At 46.2% G+C, this 26,266-nt stretch overlaps 1 protein-coding gene across 1 annotated transcript in view; it reads right to left on the reverse strand.

Moving 5' to 3' along the window:
- Positions 1-1,152: 1,152 nt before the first annotated feature.
- Positions 1,153-26,266, reverse strand: part of BARX2 (BARX homeobox 2) — a 65,017-nt gene continuing 39,903 nt past the window's right edge. Inside the window, exons 2-4 of the mRNA XM_087828386.1 lie at positions 16,521-16,827; positions 11,757-11,841; positions 1,153-1,601 (exon numbers count right to left, since the gene is read on the reverse strand). Coding sequence (XP_087684512.1) covers positions 1,335-1,601; positions 11,757-11,841; positions 16,521-16,827 — 659 coding nt within the window. The 3' untranslated portion in view covers positions 1,153-1,334. The remainder of the gene's footprint in view (positions 1,602-11,756; positions 11,842-16,520; positions 16,828-26,266) is intronic.

Here is a 26,266-nt window from a genome sequence, read left to right on the forward strand (position 1 = left end):
CCTCACTTCAGGAGGTCTGGAGCCCACCTCTTCCCGGGTCTTCTGAAAAGTGGGGCATCCTTTTGAACTTAAAAATCACAGAGCACACCCAGCCAAGTCATTCTCAAGTCTTCCTTTGTTAAAAGTTGCAGAACCCGTCACCCAAGTGCACACTTGGTAAAGAAGGGTAAACAAGAAACCGATAAAAATGGTTCCCTGCAGGGGACAGAGGGCAGAGCACAGAGGGGACAGGAGGGAAAGCAAGACCTCTTTTTACACAGCTTGATATCTGAAGCAAATAAGTGGATTATGTCTTTGAAAAAGGCATAAAAAGTTTTTGCAGTTGGAAGCCCAGGCTGTTCAGGACCTGACAGTGGAGCGGCCCCGCAGGAGGCAGTGGGAGGGGAGGGGAGCGGAGCCCAGCCACCCTGCTCCGTCCGCACCCAAGGGCGTCTTGGTGTGTCTGACATTTGCTCTCTGCATTGAGACATCACTGGCCGGGCCCAGGCTTTTATTTTATTTTTTCCTAGCTGGGAAACTAAAGCCCAGGGAGCCGGGCCCTGTCTCTGGGTCTCTCCATAAGACATATTCAGAAAGGGTAAAATGCACTCCCCAAAAGAAACAATACGCCCAACCCTTTTGAAAGATTTTTAATTAAAAAATAAAAGTTATCTTAACATATCTGCATTGCAGCTTTGACGATGGCAACTTAATGGAGCAAGAAAAACAAGGCTTATGGGTTCTTAAGTCACCTGGATCATCTTAGAATGGGTTCCAAGGCACACGTGTCTTCAAACAAACAAACTTTATTCAGAAACAACGGTAAGAACTCAGAACTCCCTTCCCCCAACTCTTTTCAGCCCGCCCTCATCAACCACCCCCCCCAAACAACAACCAAAACATTAAATTCTCTTTTTAAAACTACAGAAATAAGTGCTGAGTCAGCGAGGAGCCTGGGCAAGCGGCCCGCGCCCTCCCCCTTTCTGCTTTGCTGCCTGGCTGCCCAGGGGCCGGGGGAGGGAGCCAGGGTGGCTTCCACCGCCCGAGGCGGGGCCCTTGCGGGTCCCAGGCCGCCACCCAGCTGGGGCAGGCAGTTCCAAGGCACTGTGTCCCTTTAGTAAGGGCATCCTGTGGCTAAGGCATCCTTTCAGGAGGAGAAAGGCCTATGGCAAGCAAGTCTTCTCAAATGCTTGCCATGAAAACGCCAGGAGGCCTGTGGGAGGGAGGGAGGGAGACAGGTGGCTGGCTCTCTTCGCCCTCAGTTTACCAGGCTTTGGGAAGATTTTCTCTCCTGTTCTCCTGCCTCCTTTCTTTCCCTTCTCCCCAGTTTCCCCCTCCCCTCGAAGAGTTTTATTTTAGCTTGATGGTGGGGGTTCGGAAGAGGCTACTGGCAACTCCTGCGGCTGGCCTGGGGGCTCTGCCAGCTCTAAGGGGACAGCGCATGCTTTAGGTTCCTGCGTGTCACAGAGCTCCTCCGGTCCCTGCGAGGGCGTGGGGCACTCCTGGCTCTGGGCCTGGCCACTCATCTTCTCTTCAGCTTCAATCTCCTCTGAGGTGGGGATGGAGTTCTTCTTGGGACGACCTTTGGGCTTTGTGGGTGCTTCCTGGCCACCTTTAAGAACCTACATGGGAGGAAAATGATCATTAAATCCAAGAAATAACTCCTTCCCTCCACTTTACCACTCAGAAGCACCCATGTCATCCCTTTACAGCAGTGACAGAGTTTGGGAAAAAGGACCTTCAACCTGTCACCTCCAGGCTACAAACACATCTGCATTTTTAAATGCTCAGTGCACTTTAAGCCAATATTGCAGACGTTTTGGCATTAAATAAAAGGATCAAACGCACATAAAAAAATCCAACTCAATAATGAGGATAGAAATAAAAATTAAAATATTAATGTGGTATCAATGAAGTCGACAAGTTAAAAAAAAGACAATATTTGTAGCAAGCCGGAAAATAAGCACTCATACTCCTGTGCCAAGTTGTAATTGCTACAACTTTTCAAAGGGAAACCTGAAAATTCAAATCAAATGTTTTAAAATGTGCATACTTTGACACAAAAATTCCACTTGTAATAATTTAGCCTAAGAAAGTCATCAAAGACAAAAATCGATCTGCAAAAATATTCATGACAAAATTGGAAAAAAATTACTCTAAATGTCCCACCATGATTGGGTAGATAATTATAGTATATCCCAAAGAGAGAATACTTGATGACCATTACAATTATTAAGTAGGAGGATGTTTAATAACATGGGGAATATTAATATTTTGGTGTGAAAAAAAGGTTACAAATTAGCATATTTCAATTTGAAGAAGTAATGACTGAAAACTTCCCCAACCTGGAGAAGGAAATAGACATACAAGTCCAGGCAGTACAGAGAGGCCCACAGAAAGACACTTCATAAAATGGCAAAGCTTAAAGACAAATTGAGAATCTTAAAAGCAGCAAGAGAAAGGCAGTTATATACCTACAAAGGAATTCCCATAAGGCTATCAGCTGATTTCTCAACAGAAACTTTGCAGGCCAGAAGGGATTGGCACAAAGTACTCAAAGTCCTGAAAAGCAAAGACCTGAAACTAAGACTACTCTACCCAAACTGGCTATTGTTTAAAATTGAAGGAGAGATAAAAAGCTTCCCAGATAAGAAAAAGGTAAAGGTCATCACCACCAAACCAGTATTACAAGAAAAGTTAAAGGGACTTTTTTAAAAAGAAGAACAGAAAAAAAACATACATATGAATAATAAATGGCAATGACAACATATCTATCAATAATCACTTTAAATGTAAATGGATTAAATGCTTTACCCAAAGCAATCTATAGATCCAGTTCAAACCCTATCAAAGTATCGATAGCATTTTTCACTGAACTAAATGAGTGATCCAAAAATTTATATAAAACCACAAGGGACCCTGAATAGCCATGCCGATCTTGAGAAAGAAGAACAAAGCTGGAGGTATTGTGCTACCTGATATCAAACTATACTACAGTGGTCAAAGCAGCATGCTACTGACATAAAATCAGACACATAGATCAATGGAACAGAATAGAGGGCCCAGAAATAAACCCACGCCTATATGACCCATTAATCTATTAAAAAAAAAGCAAGAACATACAATGGGGTAAAGACAATCTACTCAATAAATGGTGTTGGAAAAACTGGACAAATACATGCAAAAAAAGAAAAGAAACTAGACCATCTTCTTACACCATAAACAAGAACAGACTCAAAATGGATTAAAGACTTAAATGTAAGACCTGAAATCATAGAAGTCCTAGAAGAAAAACATAGGCAGTAAGCTCTCTGACCTTGCTCTTAGTGATATTTTTTTCTGATTTATCTACTCAGGGAAGGGAAACAATAGAAAAAAAATAAGCAAATGGGACTACATTGAAGTTTTGTATAGCAAAGGAAATCATCAACAAAACAAAAAGGAAACCTACTGAATGGGAGAAGATACTCACCAATAATATACCCAAAAAGGAGTTAATACCCAAAATTTACGAAGAACTCATACAACTCAACACACACACACACAAAATGGCAGGAGACCTGAATAGGCATTTCTTCAAAGAGGACATGCAGATGGCCAACAGACATATGAAAAGATGCTGTACACCACTGGTCACCAGAGACATGTAACTTAACACCACAGTTAGATACCACCTCACACCTGTCAGAAAGGCTATCACCAATAAATCAGCAAACAATGAGTGCTGGCGAAGACAGGGAGAAAAGGGAACCCTCATGCACTATTGGTGGGGTTGCAAATTGGTGCAGCCTCTATGGAAAACAGTGTAGAGGTTCCTCAAAAAATTAAAAATCGAGCTACCATATGACCCAGCCATTCCACTTTTGGGTATTTATCTGAAGAAATCCAAAACACTAATTTGAAAAGATACCACTATGCACCTTTATGTTCATTGCAATGCAATTTTCAATAGCCAAGATAAAAAATCAACCTAAGTGCCCCTGATTGGATAAAGAAGATGACACATATATAGAATGGAATATTACCCAGTTATAAAAACAATGATGCCTGGCCGGGCGTGGCTCAGCGGTTGAGCATCGACCTAGGATCCAGGAGATCGAGGTTCGATTCCTGGTCAGGGCACATGCCCGGGTTGCGGACTCGATCCCCAGTTGGGGGCATGCAGGAGGCAGCCGATCGATGACTCTCTCATCACTGATATTTCTATCTCCCTCTCCCTTCCTCTCTCTGAAATCAATAAAGATATATTTTAAAACAACAACAATGAAATATTACCATTTGTGACAACATGGATGGATCATGTTGTCACAATAAATCAGACAGAGAAAGGACATACCATATGATTTCACTTGTATCTGGACTCTAAAAAACAAAATAAATGAACAAACAAAACGGAATCAAACTCATAAATACAGAGAACAAACTGATGGTTGCCAGATGGGAGGGGAGGTGGGGGACTGGCTGGAAACGGTAAAGGGATTAAGAACTACAAATTGGTAGTTACACAACAGTCATGGGGGTGTAAAGTACAGCACAGGAAATAGAGTTGAAAATATTGTGACTTACTGGGGAGACCACTCAGTAAATTACCTAAGTGTCTAACCACTATGCTGCACACCTGAAAACTAATATAAAATAATATTGAATGTCAACTGTAATTGAAAAATTTTAAAAAGATTGAAGATGCCAAAACATGCAGTGGTATATTGTTCAAAGAAGTAGAGCGTAGTAGATAGTGTTCCAGCTTTGACAGTGGAATAACTAGATTAAATTCTAACTCTGTTGCTTACCACCTTTGTCTTTGGGAGAGTCCTTTAAAGAGTCTGAGCCTCAGTTTCCTAACTTGTAAAATGGGGATAAGACCTTAACTCACAGGGTGCTGGTGAGGGTGATGGACAGATATGTATATGAAGGACCAGAACTGTCCTGAACGGCAGATTTCTTCTGCCCAGAATATACCTGGCACCCTGCTCACCTGGTTAACTCCGATTAGATAGGCTCTTCCTGGGAGGCTTCCCTGAGCTCCCAAGTCTAAGTTAAATGCCCTCCACAGTATTCCCTCTGAGCACACTGTACTCTCTCCATCAGAACAGGACAGGGACTGTCCTTTCATTAAGGACAGTCCTTCCATGCTCACCTGCCTGTCTCTCCCACTCAGTCAACAACCATTACTGAATGAAGTAATCTTTCGCAGCAGGCCTTCCCATTGTGCCAAAGAAAGCGAGTGAAATAAGAGTGAAATGGCCTTGGGATTTCAAAGGACTTGCACATTTATTACCCCAATTTGTGACTTACCCGAAAATAATGAGATAGGAATAATTTTAGAAATATCTTTACGTTACTCTAGAATATAACACACTCCTTCCTCCGCTGACTCAATGCTGGCGTGGCGTGGCTGCTGATTTTCTGGGCAGCCAGTGCGAAAGGCTGGCACAGGTAATCAGGAGTGGCATATATGCTTGCTGCTTACCTCCCTAGCTTGCTCTTATCTTCCCCACTCGCACAAAAGCTCCTTGAAGGTAAATCCTGCATCTATCCCTTGCTCTTTGCAGCCCAAGCATCTAACTTCCAACTGACTCTCTATGCAGTCACGAAATATTTGTTGCCTACATCTTCCCGAAACAGCCACAGAATGCTCCCTGGTGCTGAGCTGTAAGAATAGACGTAGTAACTTGGTAAACAATAGTCCTTCAAAAAAACACACAAAACTTTACTGAGATATAATTCACATGCCATCCATTTTATCCATTTATGATGTACAATTTAGCAATTTTTAATCACATAATTGTGCAAATATCACCAGAGCCCAATTTTAGAACATTTCATCACCCCCCAAAAGAAACCCCATGTCCATGAGCAGCCACTCCCCATTTCTCCCCAATCTCTGCCCCCCAACCCTAGGCAACCACCAGTCTGCTTTCTGTCTCTACAAACTTGCCTGTTCTGGACATTTCAAACGAATGGCATCATATAATACGCCATCCTCTGTGACCGGCTTCTTTCACTTAGCCTCATGTTTCCAAGGAACATCCATGTTATAGCACGTGCCAGTGTTTCTTTCCTTTCTACGGCCGAATAACACCCACTGTCTGGACACATCACACTCTGCTGACCCATTCATCAGCTAATGGACACCTGTGTTGCTTCCACCTTTTGCCTATTGTGAACAGTGCTGCTCTGAACACGGGTGTGCAAATACGTGCGCAAGTCCCTGCTTTCACTTCTTTTGGGTACATGCCCAGAAGTGAAATTGTTGGTTCACATGGTAAGTGGACGCTGAACATTTTGAGGAACTTGCACACTGTTTTCCAAAGCAGCAGCACCACGTTACAGCCGATCAGCAGCGCATGAGGACCCAGTTCACATCCTCACCAGCACTTGTTATGCTTTTTGTATTAAAGCCACCCCAGTGGTGTGAAGTGGTATCAGTGTGTTTTTTTATTTTCATTTCATTGATGACAAGTGAAGTTGAGTATCTTTGCATGTGGCAGTTATATGTCTTCTTTGGAGATATGTCTATTCAAATCCTTCATCCATTTTGCCCTGGCCAGTGTGGCTCAGTGGTTAGAGCATCGGCCTGCGCACCGAAGGGTTGCAGGTTTGATTCCCAGGCAAGAGCATGTACCTGGGTTTCGGGTTCGCTCCCGCCCTCTGGCGGGGCGCGTGGGGGAGGCAAGCAGTCGATGTGTCTCTCTCACATTGATGTTTCTCTCTCTCTCTCTTCCCCTTCCTCCCTGCCTTCCACTCTCTCTGAAAAGCAACAGAAAAAATATCCTCAGGGGAGGATTAATGAACAAACAAACAAAATTCCTTTGCCCTTTTTAAAATCTGACTTTATTTTTATTATTGAGTTGCAAGAGTTCTTTATATATTCTGGATACAGTCTCTTACCAGATACAAGATTTGCAAATATGTTCTCCCATGCTGTGTGTTGTCTTTTCACTTTCTTGATGATGTCTTTCACAGGACAAAAGTCTTTAATTTTGGTGATATCCAATTTATTTTTTCTTTTATTTGTGCTTTTGGTATTAATCTGGGAAGATTTTGCCTAGCCCGGGGTCATGAGTATTTACTTGTATTTTCTTCTAAGAGTTTTATAGTTTTAGCTTACACATTTAGGTCTATGACTCACCTCGAGTTAACTTCTGTGTGCGGTATGAGGAAAACCATAAGTTCTCAGTAAACACCACCTTTTAGCTGGGAATCTGCCCAACCACTGTACTTTCCACCCAAACACACCTATATGAAGGGACCTCTAACAAGGTGTAGACGTTGACAGATTCCACCTTTGGAGAGAAGACATCTGTATACATATTTTCACATGAGTCAGTATCTGATTTTGACTTCAGCGCAGGCTGTTGAAAGCCGCCAAATGTGCCAAGGTGGAATTTACATGTTGAAAGCAGCCCCACTCGATATGAAAGAGGTTATACAAAATTAAGTTGCCCCATGTAGTAATCATGTTATAAAAGGGCAGGTCTGAGGAAGCCACCTAATTGGCAAAAGAAAGTCCAGCCCAGTAATTAGAGAGCGCCACCCACGCGGCTTGGATCGACCCCACCTGGCTGTTTTCCTACAGTACACACACACACACACACCCCAAAAATTCAAAACAATCGCACCATTTTCTAAATGGAATAAAACACTCCAGTGCCAGCAATAATTAGGAGATAACTACACACTTGGCTGCTTTCCGCACTCGACCTCTGGCCCCCTGCCTCCCAGCACACATGACACACGCAATTATCTCACCACCGCCCCACACCATTCTCATGCACCCTGTGGCCCTTCCCCCGGGACCCCCTGCTCCCCAAATATTCCTAGAGCCAATTTAGTCTCCTTGGTCCTGAGAGGCCCGACATCCCATTGCACACAAGGTCACATGTCCATGGGAAAAACTCCAAGCACATCATTTACTTCTATCAGCCGTGCCTACTGACAGCCTCCTCTGCGCTCTAAAACGAGACAGCCCATGTCCTGTTGCTAAGGGCATCGGGACAAGGCCTTTGCTTCCTTCCCAGGGTGGTTAGGTGGGGGACAGGCTGCTTGACTAGAGAGCCCAGAAAGTCAGTATGGGGAGGGGACGTCCACTGCCCCCATTATTCAGACAGGAACCTGAGCTGAGCAGGTAGAGGTGGTTCATCACCTTCAGAGGGCAAGCCGAGGGCAGGGCCAAGATTTGAACACAAAACCCTTGACCATTCGAATCTAACACTCTTCCCAGCATCTCACTGTGTGTAATGTGCGAGGGATATATAAAATGTGCCGCTGTTATTCCTGACTTTCCAGTATTTACTGCTATTACCCAACCTCCCAGCAGACCCCAGGCCACAACTTGTTACTGGGAGTGCTCTGTGTTCCTTCTTCTCGATCTTTCTCTGCAGCTCTATGGGGGAAATGAGAGCCATGTAACTGACAACTGTGCCCAGGGACCCGAGAAGCCAGCTCTGACTCTCTAGCATGAATCTCTTCCCGGGACCCCGTTTAGCAGGCTTTCTCCACCTGAAGATGGGCTGTTCCCCTATGTCACAGGTCCAGACGCCAAGGCACTGACGGGGCGAGGCTGGCGTGTGGGAAATGAGAAAAGACAAACACCCAAGGCTGCTCTTAACTGGAGTCCCACGACCCTGGCTTATTTCTGCTGGCCTCCAAAAGTCTGGATTCTCTAGAGATACGGATTTTCTGGATAGGTGAATAATTTTTAAAATAATAATATGAGAAGAGCAGCAGCTAATATTTTCTTGGTTAGATACTATGTGGCAGGCACAGTTCTAAGTTTTACAAGGATTGGCTCACCTTATAAGGTATATATTAGGCATTTACTGATGAGAACACAGGTACCCAAAGCTTAAGCAACCTGCCCAAGATGACATAGACCCCAACTGGTAGCAGTTTCACAGAATTGTTGATTATCTGGGAACTTTTGCTGCAAAACATGATGAAGGCACATGGTACGTGACCCACCCAACTCGGTGACTGGGAGAGGGGGGTAGTATCCATCTGGATCCCCCCCACCCCAGAGCAGAATTCTGTTGTATTATTTCAGAGCCGAAAAAGACCACTGCTAATGAGGCTCTCTCAGCCTGTTGCAAAACACTGCGAGTCCTACTGGAACTAAAGCCAAACAGACGTGGAATAGTGTCCCATCCCGCGTGCAAGACTGAATTTACCCAACCCGCTATAGGTTACAAATGCTGACCGGTAAGAACTAGTCCGAGATGCTATCTCGGTTTTGGCAGCACTGGCCTTGGCAGCCGCGTGGGTAACTCTGAGAATCAAGTACTAATCTTTTTCCAGTTCCAATTAGGTTACTAGCCTTGAGACATCCTTATTACCCAATTACCTTTTTCTTTTCCTTCCCAGTACCTGAAGAGACAGCCTTGAAAGAGTTTCACCAGGAAAGTCCATGAAGCAATCAGATCCCAACAAAGCCTCGCTGTTCTGGGAAAGTCAGAACTCAGACCCGCGCTGAACATCCCCGGCGTGTCAGCTCCAGCCACTCCGAAGTACTTCCAGTGGCCCCCAATACTTCTGTCCCTTTCTTCCGCCTGTGATACTCTTCCCACCTTCACTTGGCACATTTCTAGTCATCCACTAAAGCCAATTAAGATGGCACCTCTTCCATGAAGCCCTCCCTTCTCTATACTGCCTCTGAACCCTGCAGATGCTTCTGCTACTGCCCCGATCACTCTGTATGATTACTCGTTTACAGGTCTGTCCCCCCCACTTGATTGAATAACTTTTCTGATTTTATTTTTTAATGGACGGTGTGTGCCTTATCTTTGCATCTCTATCGCTTGCGCTCAGTAAACGACTGCTAAAGTTAACTGAAAACTTGGCACTCTTGCTTCCTCAAGTGACCTGAATTTGGTTGGCCTGTGGGTTGCTCTCTGAGGTTAAGTCTGCCAAATGCCTCCCATCTTGCTCTATAGGACACTGATAACCATCAATAACCGGCCCACAACTGTGCGGGCTGCATAGTAGCTGGTGAAAAACAAGTGACATCAGAGGCCAGGGCACATGCACGGTCCCACGGGCACTGGGCGGTGCTGGCAGAGATGGCAGGCTGTCAGTTCTCTAACCATCTGACTCATGAAAAGATCGCTGATAACCAATTTAAACAATGCCTCTGCCACTCGGGAGACATTGATCCCGATGGTGATGATTGACGAGGCAGGAGGTGGGCGGTGGAACTTGCACAGAAAGCAGTAAAGGGACTTGCCCAAAAGCACAGCCAGGGAGGGGCAAGCATGGGAACAGAGCCCCGGGTTTCTCACTCCCAAACCTGATTCCTCCAGAGATCAATCCCCCGAAAGGTTTCCACCATGTCTCAGGGGTGTCTTAGAAGTTCTGGAGTAACTACGTGTTTCATGGAATCCCACTCATCCTTCAATTCTAGCCTCTCTCTGCAGCTGTCCCCAACACCTCTCTTCTGAGCTCTTACGAGGAACTAAATCTTTAAATAAAAAACCAGTACTTCATTAAAGTGTCATCCCTAACTGCTTCCTGGACCTTGATTCTCCAACTAGATCATAAATTCCACGAAGGGTTATATTTTATTGCGCTACTTCCTACAGTGCCTAGGACAAGGCATGGCTCACAAGAGACACGAACTGCATGTGTGTTGATTCATGCGATCTGTGTTTGTACATGTAGCTGCAACCTCCACCTCACTTTGAGAGCACTTCGTGAGCCAATCCACCTCCAGCTGAAAATCCTTCCATCTTCAAGGCGGGCCCCCAGAGGAAATGATGAGATTCGCCCAGAAATTCCTTTCAGGATATATAATAAATGCTGCCTTGTTGGCTTTTCTCTACTTTTCCCCTTTAACATTCATTTGTTGTTTGTTTGTTTATATTTCTCATTGTTAGCAGGCAAAGCAAGAACTAGAAACAATGGCTCATGATCAGATGGGTTAGCAAATTAGAACATTATCAGGCAGGCCTGGACCACTTGGTCCATATGAGAGGAGAAAGGGCCAGTAAGATTTGGCAAGAATATGACAGAGACCCGGGTCAGAGGCCCTGGTGTGCCTAGTCTCTAAAGAATAGGGCAGAGGTCTTCCCACCCTCATCTCCCCTGCCCCTTTCCTTTGGGTCTGACCTTGTCCCTTTGCAAACTTGGAAATGAAATACTCAACTACTTTGAACTACTATGGAAACTGAGTTCCTCAAATATAGATGTTCTTTTTTTAGTGATATCTATTCTAATAAGTTCATTTAAAAAACAAAGATGGACCAACTCATTAGCTGGGCCATCCTAGAACCATAGTCATTCTGCCACGTGCATCGGAGGAACCTGGGAGGGGCCTGGAGTTCTGCATTTTCACCTGCTACCCAGGTCACTCTGATGCCCACTAAAGTTTGAGAATCGCTGCATCAGAGGACACACAGCTATAAGAACAGATGTGCCCTAAATGTCATTATAAACAGAGTACCGACTTCTATTCTTAGCTCCTGGTGGGAGGGGGAGGGAAATTCTTTGAAAAGGTTAGCAGGTGGGGTTAAATCTAGCCACTGAGAAACTTGTGGGCTTTCACTTTCTGTTATTTCTAAGGAAACTGGCAGAGAATCTCCTTCTGGTCAGGAAATCCAGGTCAGGAGGAATGGCTTATCCTTCTGTACACACAGCCTCCCTCCCAGCCGACACCATGAAAGGCCTCCCAACCGCTGGAGCCCAAACCATCAAATGGTCCTTCCCGCATCTTCGCAGCCCTGCAGGAAGGATTTGTCCTGCCGCGATAGGCACATGGCTGGACTCACTCTCTTCTTTCTTACCATTTTCTTCCATTTCATCCTGCGATTCTGATACCAAGTCTTCACCTGCAGTTGAGTGAGTCCCAGAGACTGGGCCAAGTCCAACCTAGAAGGCAGAAGACACAAAAGCCAGTAGATATAGGGTCCTGTTAACTGGTGCCAGGCTCTGCTACTAAAATTCAGACCTTCCCCATTAAACCAATTCTTCCTCAAAGAGCTTTGCTTTCCTTTCAAAAATCCTATGGATGAAATTCTGGGAAGCTAGAAATGGATGCCCACACCCCAGGACTGTCTACACTGGATCCGAAACGAATTTGAGCCTTCATTACAAAGTCTTTTTCCTTACTGGGAATCTTTACTCTGATTCTATACAAAAGGAATTTTTCTGACCCAGAATCCAAACTAGGGAGCAAAGGTAAAGCCGTGTTTTCCTTATTGGAATCCCATTCATCATTCCAGATCCAGTTCAAGTCCCACCTACCTGCATGTGAGCCTCTTGGACACTCCCCAGCTCATGCAGGTTGTCTCCTCTCCACCCTCCCGTGGGTCAGCCACCACCCAGGTGGCTCCAAGTTCTCAGCTGGTCTCTAATTGCTTCGAATCAGTTATTTCTACCTCCCTAACTCGACTGCAAGGCAAAGTACATCTTCTGCTTCTTTTGTAACCACGAAAGTGCCTATCACATTCTAAATCCAGAACTAAGTTCAAAGACACCTTCTGATGGATTGACCCCTGGTAGCTTCCCTAAATTGTCATAATGCCAGATTCCAGAAGAAATATTAAATCCACAGGCCCTCCTGTTTCCCATTATACTGCTAACCACGATTTTGCATTTCTCTGTAGCCTTCTGAAAAGTCTTGAATGTCAAAGCCATTCCCGGGAAGTGTGTGGTTGGAGCAATTTCCAACAACACAGTGACCAACGGTCCCCCGAGTACCACAGTGCCCCAGGCTATGTGCTAAGCCCCTAAAGTGTGTTATCTTACCTCTTCCTTTCACAACTCTGTGAAATAGGGTTAATTATTCCCAGAATCTCTGGGAAACCATGGCCAAATCCTATCAGCTGGCTGTTATTGTGAATAAAGTTTTACTGGAACACAGACACGCTCATTCGTTCACATATTGTCTATGGCTGCTTTCATGCTACAACCTTCACGTTAAGTAACTGTGACAGAGACCATATGGCCCACAAAGCCTAAAATATTTACTCTCCTGCCCTGTACAGAAAAATATCTGCTGCCCCCCGGTAGATAATCCTAGAGTGAGAGGTGGAGCAGGGATTCCAATCTACTTACACCTGACTTACACTCCTCCTATACAGGGGCTCAGCTTCACCACCATTTTTTGGTACAAGTTAGGGCTGTCAAAGGGAACCTCTTGCTCAAGCTTTTGTGAAGAAAATGCAGGGATGATCCGTCACAAGGAGTAGCAAACAACTGAGTGGAGCATATGAAATAAGGCTTCACTCCTCAGTCCTCAGACTATTCCTGTTGACCTATGTTGCTAAGAACCCCAGGTCTACCTGGGCAACAACTGGAAGGACCAAGCCCGGAGCCAACATTAGCTGCCTCCCTGTGGTTCCAGTCCTGGTCAGTGGGCCAGTGTGGACTTCTAAGACCGCAACTGGGGAGAGCACCCTTGAGACAGCATAAGCAGAGACCACCATTTTTGAAGATCCTGGGTTTCCGAGGATTGCTATTTGTGGAGCTAAGGTCTGTCATCTCACACAGGCCTGCGCAGCCACCAGCCTGAGCCAGGGGAGTCTCAGGTGTGGGTTCTCAGCTGCACCTTTCTCCACCTGGGGGGTAACAAGCAACATCTCGCCATCAGGAGGAGCACTGGCTACAGGCAACGAAGGTTCCAGGTGCTAACTCTTGGCACTCCTAGGTGCACTGCCCATCCTCCTGCTTTGACCAGAGTGTACAATTGAAACTTCCAACAATAAAAGCAGTCTTCCTTCGAAGGACTTCCGACCCTGTCTTAAATCTGCATTCACATATATCTGGTCGTCCCAGTAAAAGGGCTACTGAAAACTGACAGTTTTAGTGAAAGCGATTAACAGACTGAAGCTAATGAACTCCCATTGCCCATAGCACTCAGCTCTCCCCACTAAGGAAGCACTGCCTCCCAAGCGGTCATTCATCAAGAACCAAGGACCCAGGGGCAGCCCCACAGACTCCTGCTGTCCCTGGAGACAGGTCCTCCCCGGCTCCCACTGGGCCTTCGAGCCGGTTCACCTGAGGCCATCAGGTGCACTCGTCACTGGAAGATTCGTCTGCCACTGCGTTAGCAAATGTGTTAGCTCACTTGGGAAAAATGCACCGTTGGCACACTCTGGCTACGAACACACTTCACTGTCATCAGCTTTCTCTCGTTACCTGCCACCGTTACAAAGTCTCACTTCCCTGCATATTCACTTAAATGGGGTCACCTAGGAAACTGGAGAAACAAACAGTGGGGCGCAGGGAGAGGGCCGTGGGAGGAGGCAGCGCTCATGGCCCTGGTCACGTAGAGAGGCGAGGAACATCTGAGGGCAGGTTAAGGCGGCAGCTCCGATGCCAGCCAGTGTCCTCCCCGCCAGGCGAGTTCATGGGTCCTGGGCAGGTCACCTGAGGGTGCCTGGGCAGGTATCAGGAAGCCCCAGGAGGTTTACTAGGAACTAACATTTCTGTTAAAAGAAATTCTCTGACTCCTAGAAAGTAAGCCTAAAATTTGACCCATGCGCGCTAAAGGCCTTTCGATATGCCACCAAGCAATTCATAAACATGGTGCCCAGTTCTCCTGGTTTCCCAGGTATGTGAGCTCTTCATTACACACTGGCATCAACGTAGCCATTTAATACCTAGAGATCCCATCCATTAATTCCCCAACTCACAGACTGTCTCCATTATCCACCCAAAGGCACCCCGAAGGCTTGTGCCCAAACAGAACTCACTCTTTCCCCACAAGGCCCCCTCCACCCTCAGCCTTCCAGCTTCAGCGAGTGGCATCCCTATTTACCCGGTGGCCCAGCCCAGGAGCCACAGGACCTCGGCCTCCGTTTCTCGTCCTCACGGCAATGCCAATCCTGTCCCATCTTCGAAACTGTGCTCCAGCCTGTTCTCTCCTCTCTCTTCCCACTGTGCCCACCCTCACTCAGGTCTCCAGTGACTGTGCCTAGACTCCCAGGTGTCCCCGCTCCCAGGTGTCTTTTCTCTCTAATCCATCATCCTGGTGCCACCAACGTGAGGATTCTGAAATGCAAATCTGGCCACGTCACTTCCAGCTCTTAACGGCTGCTGATGGGTGGGCCTAGACAAAGCGCGCGTCCTTGGCTAGCATGCGAGGCTCTTCTCACGTCTGCAGTCTCCTCTCCCACCAGGCCCCCCACACACCTAGGGCTGGAGTTATCCCGACCACCTGCAGTTCCTTCAGCATGCCCAGCGAGCATGCTTCTATGCCTTTGGTATGGCATCCCCTCTGCGGAATGCCCTCTCCCTCCTGCAATGAAAGCTCTTCTGAAATACCACCTCCTCCGAGAAGCCCTCCCTAACCCCACTGACACGCTCAGCAACATCCCTGTGCTCCTACTGCCTTCAGCAACATGCCAGCACCAGCACCCAGCTCACTGTGCTGTAGCATCGCAGTCACTTCCTTCCCGAGATCTCCTCCAGAGCAGGACTTTTGTCTGCCACTTTCTGGACCCATAATCCCTTCTATAGTGCCCGGCACAGAAGACCCTCAGCTAACAGCTGGTGGGCGCTCAGCTAATTGGCTCAGTTAACAAATTCTCTTTTAGTCCGTGATTTGCAGATCTCACTTAAATGTTTATCAAACAGCTACTAAATAGCATTTGAGCTTCCCCCCCCTTTCTCCTGAAGGGCACTCCCAACAGACACAGGATCCCAATGAGCTCAGCCGTCTCCAGAGTGAGTCTGAGGAACAAGGTAAGACAGACGCTCTAGGATATTTTTCAGTTAAAATGCTCAATTAAAGCAAGGGGGTGAGGCTAACGCCTCTGAGTAAAGCAGGAGTCACACCCTCATCTGCATCTCAAGTTTAAAGAAGGGATCTCGGCCAGGTCCTCCTTGGTCTCAGCCAAGTGGTTCTGACCTGATAGTCATCAAATTCCCCAGGACATCTGACAGCTCCTCAACCCAATCAATCCAGCTCGTCCATCAAGAGCCAGGCAGCAGATGGACCAGGGAGAGCTGGAAAGTGAGGAGACTGCCCGGCCGGGCGTGGCCCAGCGGTTTGAGCGTCGACCTGGGATCCAGGCGATCAGGGTTCGATTCCCAGTCAGGGCACATGCCCAGGTTGCGGGCTCGATCGATGACTCTCTCATCATTGATGTCTCTCTCTCTCTCTCCCTCTCCTTGCCTCTCTCTGAAATCAATAAAGATAGATCTAAAAAAAAAAAAAGAAAGTGAGGAGACTGAGAGCATGGATCCCAATTCCCGATCCAGTCCCGCCGCATCTGATCCTGAGTGTGAGTGACTTTAGACGCCAAGCCTGAGCCACCATCTGCTAAGCTTTACCTTGCTGGTTATACTGGTGTAGTTTAGTTAAAACATGGAGAGCCAGTGAGGAGTGCAAATGCAGCTACGGACAGGTTCCTACGGGGCCCGGTGTGAATTCCCCTGGGCTGGATGCTGTTAAACTGAGGCTGAGATGATGTGGGCCAAGGATTAGACCCTGCCACACGGTTCTGCATGTACAGTCCTGGGGGGGGGGGGCACAGCGAGAGCAAAAGGAGCCTCCCCTTCTCAAGCGCCTTCACTGCGACAGGCCCTCCCCGTGTCCTCACCTGTCGGGGGTGGACAAGTACTTCTGCTTCTGGAATTTCTTCTCCAGGCCCATGAGCTGCAGCTCGGTGAAGATGGTGCGGCTCCGGCGGGGTTTCTTCTGCCGGGGAGTGAGCTGCTCTGTCTCCGACTCGCTGCTGCCCAGAGGCTCGCCGCCCGCGACCTCAGCAGGGGCGGCCTCGGCAGTGGCGGCGGGGTGGCGGGACAGCGGCTGGGAGATGCCCGGGGCGGCGGGGACCAGGTGAGAGATGACTGTGGGCTGCCTGGTGATCACGGAGAGGAGAGGATATGCCCGAAGGGAAGCGGGGCCTGGAAGACAAACAGGGAGCGGGGTCACCCAAGGAGCAGGAGTGGAAGGAGGCCGGGGGCCCTCGGAGGACCACTTGCTGAGACCGTCTGACGGGGGGGCCTCCAGAGCGTAAGGAGGTGGGGGGAGCAGCAGCTCAAGGCCCTTAAGGGCTGGGTGGGCAGGAAACGTGCGGATGTGCTCAGCCTGGCCAGTGAGGCCATTCAAGTCCCCCACGGCCAGAAAGGTTCCTGCAGGTGCTTGGGTTTTAAGGGACTCTTTCCCCTGCTCTCTCTTTTGAACCCCTAATTATGGTTTCAGAGCTATGGGTCAGCAGGACTGAGCAGATGAAAAAGAAGTAGTCAGAAAATCCTGGAGAAAGCCAAAGTAGATCTAACATACGAACTGCCTGAGAGCCCCCTGTGGTCTTTATAGCAACACATGGTTGTAACCGAGAAAGCCTCCTGAGAAGCCTGTGTACCTTGAATCATAACACTTTCCAGACCTGGAAGGATGCTTAAAGGTTATTTAATTCAACTCCTTCATTTCAGAGACCAGGAAACAGTCCCAGAAAGGCGGAGCGACTTGCCTAAGATCACGGAGCTCGGACACGCAGATTCAGGAGTCAAGCCAAGTTCTTCTGGCTTGAGGTCCTGTGCTCTGATCACCACATACTGAGTCACATGGGTACATCGTTTAGGAGAGGGAGGGTGCAAGAGGCATTTAATTCACATGAAGGCGCAGCCGCACTGTGACTAGCTGCCCACAGAGCTGCGTTGAGGAGGATTCGGAGCGTGGGTCGGAGCCTGGCTGAGCAACGAGCTGAGCTGATTAACTCTGTCTGCCAGGGCATGTGGGGGCGGATGGTTTGGTGGCAGACACACTAGTTATGCGACACTCCCGCCTTAGGAATCTCAGGCAAGAGTCCTTTTCTGTCCAAGAATATGTTATGTCTTTCAAGTTCAAGTAAAAAAGCTCTTCCTCTTCATGATTCAACAGTATCAAGTTTTAAATGTAAACCATTTTATCCCCTGGGCCTCAGTGTTGTCTTTCCCATCGTGAGTAAAAGCAGATCATTTCGAAGAACCCTTTAAACTCTAACACGCCGATGCCACGTTAGGATCCGTCATCCAGGCCCATCTTGTTATCTGACGAAAGTCGAGAAGACTCGGGGGCTGCCCTCTGAGACTCAGCCCGGCCCTGACCACTCGCGGTGAGGCCGGGCAAGCACCTGAGCCCACAGCACTCACGCTGGCTCTGGGTTCAAAGAGACGAGTGTCACGAAGCACCTGCTTGTGTTCTCTCTCTCCTCCGGGCTGGCATTTCCCTTCTCACTCATTCCTATGCTCCTGTTTTGGACCCAGTCATAGTTATCAAAGCAGATGACTTCTCTTGTTCTTTGACTAGTAAGACTCAGTCAAAACCACAACATTGCTAAATAATAAATCACCAAGGGCTACGACTTCCAGTAACTCTCCCGCCAATGCCAACGCTTGAAGTTTTGTGTTGTAAGTTCCTTTTCGGAAAGAAAAAAGCACCTGGGAATATTTTATAAGGACACCTGGCCAGTGGTGTGGGATCTCCCAGTGTACAGTGTGAAATGCTACTTCTTGAAAAAGATTCTAACATTTTCTTATACAGGCAGAAGATGCTTCTCATCTCAAACCATCACTTGACTCCTTTAATTCTGCCATTTCTGTCTTTCTTTACTCAGCAGGCTAACATAATCTGGAAACCTGAGAGCTTATCAATACAGGAAGGGGCTAGTGACCTACTTTTAAGTGAGACTTTTAATCACTAGAGTCTTAGCTTTCTCTTTTGTAAGAGAGTTAATTTTATTTTATTTTTTCCTAACACTGAAAAATATTTTGTAAGTGTGGTAATACTTAGTGTTGACAAAGATATGGGGAAACAGGCATTCACATATTGGTGAGTGTGTAAAATAGTATAATCTTTGAGAAAGACAAATTAAGCAGTATTTATCAAAATATTGGCCAGGCAATTCCACAATTTGAGACCTATTTGCAATGGGCACAAAGATCTGTGTTCAAGCATGTTCACTCCAGTCTGTGTATAACAGCGAAAAGGGGGGAATGACCCATATACCTATCAGTAGGAACTGGTTAAATAAATTGTGATTCATCTGTATCTATTAAAAAGAATAGCAAAAAGGCTGAGTGAGCGAGGTATAAGGTCTTGTAGGCTAAAGCAAACATTTTGGATTTTATTAAGAATGTAACAAAACCACTGATGAGGTCTGAGCTGGGGAAGGACATGATCTGATCTGTGACTGCGAGATCGCTATGGCTACTCTGTGGAAGAAGGCATCAGGAAACACGGAATATCCTGGGCCAGAGGCGATCACGGTGCAGGCCAGAGAGTGAGAAGGTGCGGTAGGGAGAGGCAGTCGGATTCAGCGCGTACTTTACGTTTAGGGCTGAAAGAATTTGAAGGACCGAGCATCCAGTCTACGAGAGAGTGCGGTGTGACGCCTGGGCTTTCGGCCTTAGCAACCAGAGGAACGGCGGTGCCATTTACCGAGAGGGGGAGACTAGGCCACGAGCAAGATTAGGCAGGAAACAGTTTTCTAAACTGACAATATTAAGTGCCGCTGAGGATGCAGCGCAACTGGAACTCTCGTACGTTGCTGGTGGGGGATGCAAAGGGTACAGCCTCTCTGGAAAGCAGTTGGGCAGTTTCTAATAAAGCTAAACTGTATGTTACCATTTTACCCAGCAATCCCCTCCCCTGGGTATTAATCCAAGTGAAAAGGAAACACAATAACCTGTACGCACATGTTTACAGTGGTGTTATTAGTAATTACCAAAAACTGGAAACAATCCAGGTCTCCCTCGGGCAGGGATGGATAAACTGTGGGACATACGTACAGTGGACTACTACTCAGAAATTAAAAGGGAACAAATTATGGATACACACAACAGCGTGGATGAACCTCAGGTGCACTAGGCAGAGCAAAAAAAGCCAGACTCCAAAGGCTGTATAATTCCATTTATATGACATTCTGGAAAAGACAAAGTTAGGGGAGGAGAAGAGATCAGTGGTTGCCAGAGGTTAAGGGTAAGGGGAAAATTTGACTACATAGGAATTGGGAGACGGTTGGTGAGGTCATGAGACTGTTGTATTTGGATTGTGGTCATGGTTATACAACTTGAGGCATCGGTCAAAACTCGTAACTGTACACTAAAACAGTGAATTTTTACTGAATATAAATTAAAACAGAAACAGTTAAAATAAGTAAATAAGTATTTTAACCACTATTTTGTTTTTAATTACCAAAGTAATACAATTTTTATTAAAGAAACTGAAAACAATTCAGAAATATATAAAGGAGAAGTCTCCCCTCACAGCTTTCAACCCCAAATTGTAGAGATAGGCTTCATCATTGTTCCTATGTATTTACAAACATAAGTATGTTCCAAATATAGTAATATTTATGCTCATCTGATGACACACAGTTACAAAGTGTTTATTTTGTAAACTATAAATATCACCTTGTTTTTTCTAAATGCATAACCAACAATCCCAAAACCCTATGATGACTAGTCCAGTGATGTAAAATGCCAGCTTTAAGATACATTAAATTCCCAAAGAAATGAAGTTGGGGCCCTGCCCGGTGAGGCTCAGTTGGCTGGACGTGTCATCCCACACATCGAAAGGTTGCGGCTGGACTGCCGGGCAGGTCACATACTCAGGTTTCAGGCCGAATCCTGGGTAGGGGGCGTGCAGGAGGCAGCCAATCAATGTTTCTCTCTCTCTCTCTTTCCCCTCCCTTCCTCTCTCTCTAAAAATCAATTTTAAAAAATCTTAAAAAAAGAAAGAAATGAAGTTGGGAATTTCAGCCACCAGAATTCTGAGAATCTCCTACTCTCTAGAAAAGCAGCCACCCTAGGAAAGGATGTCCCTTGTCTAGGGCTGACCTCTGGGGAGGTGGTCACAAAGAGGGAAGGCGTGGGTGGGAAGGAGGGAAGGCTGGGGGAGGCGAGAGCTAGGTTTCGAAACCAAGGATCAGAGAGAGGGTGGAGTTTGTAGAGGCTGCCGCCAGTCTGCCACACTGGGAGGGCGAAGGCTACTTACAGAGGATTTCTGAAAATCATTTAAGGGATAAACATACTCTTTTAAGAAAAACTAAAGATCTTCATGTTCAAGGCTTCTGTGGTCAGATGACTGTTGTCTTTGAATATAATTCTCTACCTACACTGGGCCATATGGGGCCCTAGAAATAGTTGGGTTATATTATGTATACGTGTGTCTGTCTCTGAACTCTTTCCTATGGACTTAATATGTGAGCCTATTATTATGGATTTTTTAGGGAGTTTTGTTATAAGGTTCAATAAGTCTCCCCTCTTTATTCTTTTTACAAAATTTCCTTGGCCATTGTCATTAATTTATTTTTCCAGTCAAGTTTTAGAACCAACTCATTAGTCTCTTAAAAAGCACATCCCACTTAAAATGTGATTACAGTTACACTAACCTAATAGATTAATTCAGAGAAAGATGATTCTTTTGATGAGCCTGTTTCTGGAAGGTTGAAAGCAATTGCTGTTGTTTTATAGTGGCTTTCAGATATTTATGCAATTCGGGCCCATAACACTTAAACTTAATGAAAACCTTCATTTAAAACGAAATAAAAACTACGTTTTAAAAAAATAAGTATCTTTTTTTCAAACATACATTCGTTTTGTAAGTTGATTTTTAGAGAGACAAGGGGGGGAGAGAGAGAGAGAGAGAGAACCATCGATGTGAGAAACATCGATTGGTTGCTTCCCATATGCACCCCAACTGGGGATCAAACCCACAACCTGGGTATGGGCCCTGACCTGGAATCAAAGCCGCCACCTTTTGTTCTACAAGACAATGCTCCAACCAACTGAGCCACAGCAACCAGGACAAAGCAAAAACTTCTGATGAATGACAGTGATTTAAGGCAACACCCTTCACTGAAGTCTATAGTTTCAGGACTCTTGATCCAAAGTTCTGATGCAAATTGTGACAAAACTGCACTGTCTCTCACCAGCTGAGAGCACCTTCTGATGCTGGAGGCACACACACAAAAGGCCACTAGGACGTTGACAAATGTTTGGAGGTGTCAGGAGGACCACCACTGTCAACAAATATAACTGTGGTGAGGCACTGTGTGAGTTTGGGGTATGGGATACATGTCTCCAGGGTTCAGGAGGAACAAGCAAGGCTGGAACAGGAGTGAGGGCGGGCCATGTGCGTCTGCAAAGCACTGAGTCTCCCTAAAGACCAACCAATGGGCACAGAAAAGTGAGACAAAACATACTTCAGCCAACTGCTTGCTGTCTTTTCTTGTTTTAATATATAATCAGATTTCCAACGTGAAACAGCATTGGCCCAGAGCTTTAATCTCACAAAGCGTTCGCACACGCCATTTCATATTCACATGTTGGGGATGTGAGACATGTGGTAAGCCACATATTTACATTTTGGCTAAAAAATCAAATTTGGGTTTTAAAAATGGGGGGACATTTCTAAATTAGTGCATACATTCGGGGGTATGTTGGTTACTGAGAAGACAGATAATGTATAACACTATGTATTAAGTATGTCTTTCTCTTTCCCTAGGAATTCTCACTATGTGAAACTGTTGACTGAAGACAGCTGCCTGCCACCCTTGGATTGTGTACATACACTTGTGAAATTCAAGCACATTGTCTGCTACTGAGCGGGACTGATGACTGTACTAAACCAGAGACACTGTTTAAGCAAACATATCTGGGGTTGACAAAAGGAGTGTAAACATGACCACAGTGAATGCATTTCCTAATAGTGTTTTCCTTCCACCAATCCCCCTAACCAATGTCCTGCTGAAGGACTGCTATCAGATAACCGTGTGTATCCTATCCCTAGAAATAGTTTCCCTGCCAAATGTTTGGACGTTTTGAGAATCTGTTCTGGATCAGAAACCCTGAGCACACTGGTGGTAGGCTGGTGCCCAGGGACGTGCCAGGGAACTGGGATGTGGGACATTTGTAGGCTGAACCATGCCTTTTCCATTTTACTGATTCAGAAACTGTGAGCCATGGATGGGAGCATGCTTGGGCCACGCGCAGGCTTGTCTCCTCACTGAGCCCTTCGCTGCAGGGGCCGGGCCGCTCCTGCGACAGCTGTACTTCAACGTCAGAGCAGAATCCCCAGAGGAGCTGTTGCTCCCACACATCTCCCGGGGGCTTCTCTTCCATTCCTCCAACATGCCAGTCCCCAGATGGACTCACCACACCCCCACTTCCGACTGGCACAGGGAGGCCCGAGGTCTGAGTGCATGAGAGTCTCCGAGCTGCCTGGCTGCCTGACTGATGTTCTGGGAGCGTGTGATCTATATGCCCGCTGAAAGTGTCGGAGGGACACACAGCACACACAGACAGGGGTGCACACGAAGGCAGCTGACCTGAAGAGGGACTCAGCAGAACAACCTCGTAGCTCTGGCTGTTTCCTGGGAAAAGCCATAAAACCACCCACACCCAAGCATTCCCACAGGCTCACACCCCTGCAAATTGGCTGGGAATTGGGGTTTGGGGAGGCCGTGAGCAGATTACCAAAACTTTCTTAGTTTCAATTCCCTCTTCTAAAAGTAGGGCTAGTAAGAGCTCTCCCTTGCAGGTAATTGTGCGGATTAAACGCATTAGCATATGTCAAGTGCCCACTGGGCAGTAACTGCTCCTAGGTTCCCTTTCCTTTCCTCCTTTCACTTCTGTTGCTGCAACTCTGAGTGAGCCCAATTAGAGTGGATAAATCGTCTTATTAAGAAAGCAGACCTACCTTTGAATTATACACGTGTATCATCTTATCAGTTGTGCATTTGTGTGCAAAGCAAGATTCAGCAACACCAGAATCTGCAGGTTTTTCTTTGCCAAATAGAGGACTTCAAATGCCCCCACAGCTGTGCACTGAGTCTGACAGTAACGAGAGAGCTAAGGGAAGTCAGTGGAAGGGCCGACCTGGCCAGACATCCCTTAGAACTATCAGGGCTCCAGAAATAACTGCTTTGGTTTTGCAGCCTTGTCTAAAAAATTCACAGAGTAGCTTATGAGTTCACAGCCCTCCCCAAGGTTAGGCGTCGGCGTTGGTGGGACACAAGGCAGACCCAAGTCAATTTGTTTTAATTGCAGGGAAAACAGATACAGGGGTTAAAATTAATTTTCCCTGCTTTATGTTGAAAGTAGACTACAAGAAGGGCTGAGCTGTGGGTAAGTGGTGATTGGACATGAACGTCCAGTCATTGTTTGTCCATATGGATAATCTATAAGCACAGAAAGGAGGGAGAGCGGAGGAAAGGAAATATACAGAGGCTCTGAGTGGACTGTTAACTCTGCGACACACTTAAGTTTCTAGCCCAGTAAGAGTTAATGAAATAGATGCAGTCTTTACAAGTTATGGCTTTGTATGTCTAAAGAAAAGAGAAAAATGCTTTAAGAGGCCCACTCAAAGGCTTATAAAACATCTTAGGCATTAACTATCTCATTGGGGGGGGGGGCATTTTGATGAATTAAGTATAAATGAATTAGAAACATATGGAATAAAGTTATTCCAAAATCCACGAGACTGCCATAATGCAGACTCTGGAGTAAGTGTCTAGTTAAATAAAAATCTTAAGAAAGTTCACCAAGGTTGAAAGATAAAGAGATGAAGCAGGGAGATAACAGTTGGGAGATCTGGAAAAATGAAACGAGTTTGCAAAATAATCAGAGGACATCAGAGCAGCCCCGACAGGCCGATTGCATCATCAAAGTATCTTCTCAGAGTCTTGATTTTGCAAAGAGACAAGCTCGGTCTTATCACATTCAACCTGCAATGTCATCAAAACTGCAGCCGCCCACAAAAGCACCAGGCTACACTGGGAGCTGAGGGAAATCAAATAAGCTGGCCTGGCAGATAGGTCTGCAGACCTTCCATCGTGCCGAAAGTGCCATACCACCGCAATGCGGTCATCGTCCATCCGCTAGCCACCACCACTCCACGTCTCCCTCAGCCAAGAGCACGCTGAAAATGGCATTGTCTTTTTCCTCCTGCCCATCCTGCTGTCTGCGTCCACCCACACCTGCTTTCATCCATACCCTGTAATCGCTCACTGACGAAAAGCTTCCAGAGCAGCTGTTGTTTAGTACAAAGAGCGAATTAATCACTCCTGCCTCCGTGCACCCACAGACTCTGCTTGTGTCCTCACTCACCTTTATTTCCTCCAATCTTGGAGCAAGAGCTCATTTGTTTACTACTGCTCACTAGATTTCAAACTTCTTTAGGACAAAAATCAAAGAGTGCATCTTCCTAGTGTTTAAGTCCATACCTTACTTGAACTGATTTTACCTGGACTCAGAAGATTAGGCCTGGAGATGCGGTTCTGATACCTTTGGGCTCTCCAACTATACTTCCAAGCTTCTGTTTCATCATCTATGAAATGGCAATAATAATACTTCTCCACAAGCTTGTGGAGGGATAACATTGGATAATAATTATGAAAAAAATATTTTTAAACAATGAAGAACTGTACCAGAAAGGTATTGATTTTTTCCAAACACTCAAAAAGCATGAATTTTCCAAATTTTTCCAAATTTCTTCATTAAGAAGTCACAATAGTCATGCTAACCTAATCCATCCCTTTGCCTTGAATCTTGGGCCTCACTGTTTTGAGTTAAGGCCCTGGCATCATGGGGAAGAGTCTGCACAAGGGACCAGGAGGAACCCTCTGGTTCAAGGTCACCATCCTCAGTGAACGCTACCAGACAGCTCCTGAGCTCTGTGCTAACTGCTAGAGACAGGAAGACAAACAACTCCTCATCTCTGCCCACAGAAACTAATTATCTAATTGGGGAGATGAGACATTAAAATAAGAAGTAAACAACAACAACAAAAAACAAGCACATGGCAAATGCTGAGTAGCATACAAATCACAGGAATCCAAGGCCTATAGTTGTGCTCTGGAGCAGCAATTTCTACCCTTCTCATCTTATGGCACACGTAAACTAATTACTAAAATTTTGCGGCACACCAAAAAGTATATTTTTTGCTGATCTGACAAAAAATAGATATAATTTCGATTCATTAGCACCGGACAGCTATTGTTAGGTTGGCTGTTGTCATTTTTAAATTTGACAGTCTAGGGGAAAAGAGGTCAGTGCCCCTGACTAGTCAGGTATTGTTTGTTTTAAAGATTCTTGTGGCACACTGGTTGAAAATCGCTGGTCTAGGAGAGCACAGCTGTGAAAAAAGGAAGAGCTGGGTTATAAGGGGAACGAGAGGAATGAATTCCAGAAGCACTATCAAGACAGAGTCAACTGTATCTGGAAAACCACGAGGTTGGGGCAGGGGAGGAAGGCAGATATATAGAAGGCGCAGGAAGACTCAAAGACTCTACGGTGGTGACTGCTGGAATCAGAGCACCTCGGCTGTGCGAGAATGTTTTGAGAGAAAAGATAAGGCTTA

This window comes from Miniopterus natalensis, chromosome 20 (assembly GCF_054644295.1).
Source record: "Miniopterus natalensis isolate mMinNat1 chromosome 20, mMinNat1.hap1, whole genome shotgun sequence".
Classification (NCBI taxonomy): Eukaryota; Metazoa; Chordata; class Mammalia; order Chiroptera; family Miniopteridae; genus Miniopterus; species Miniopterus natalensis.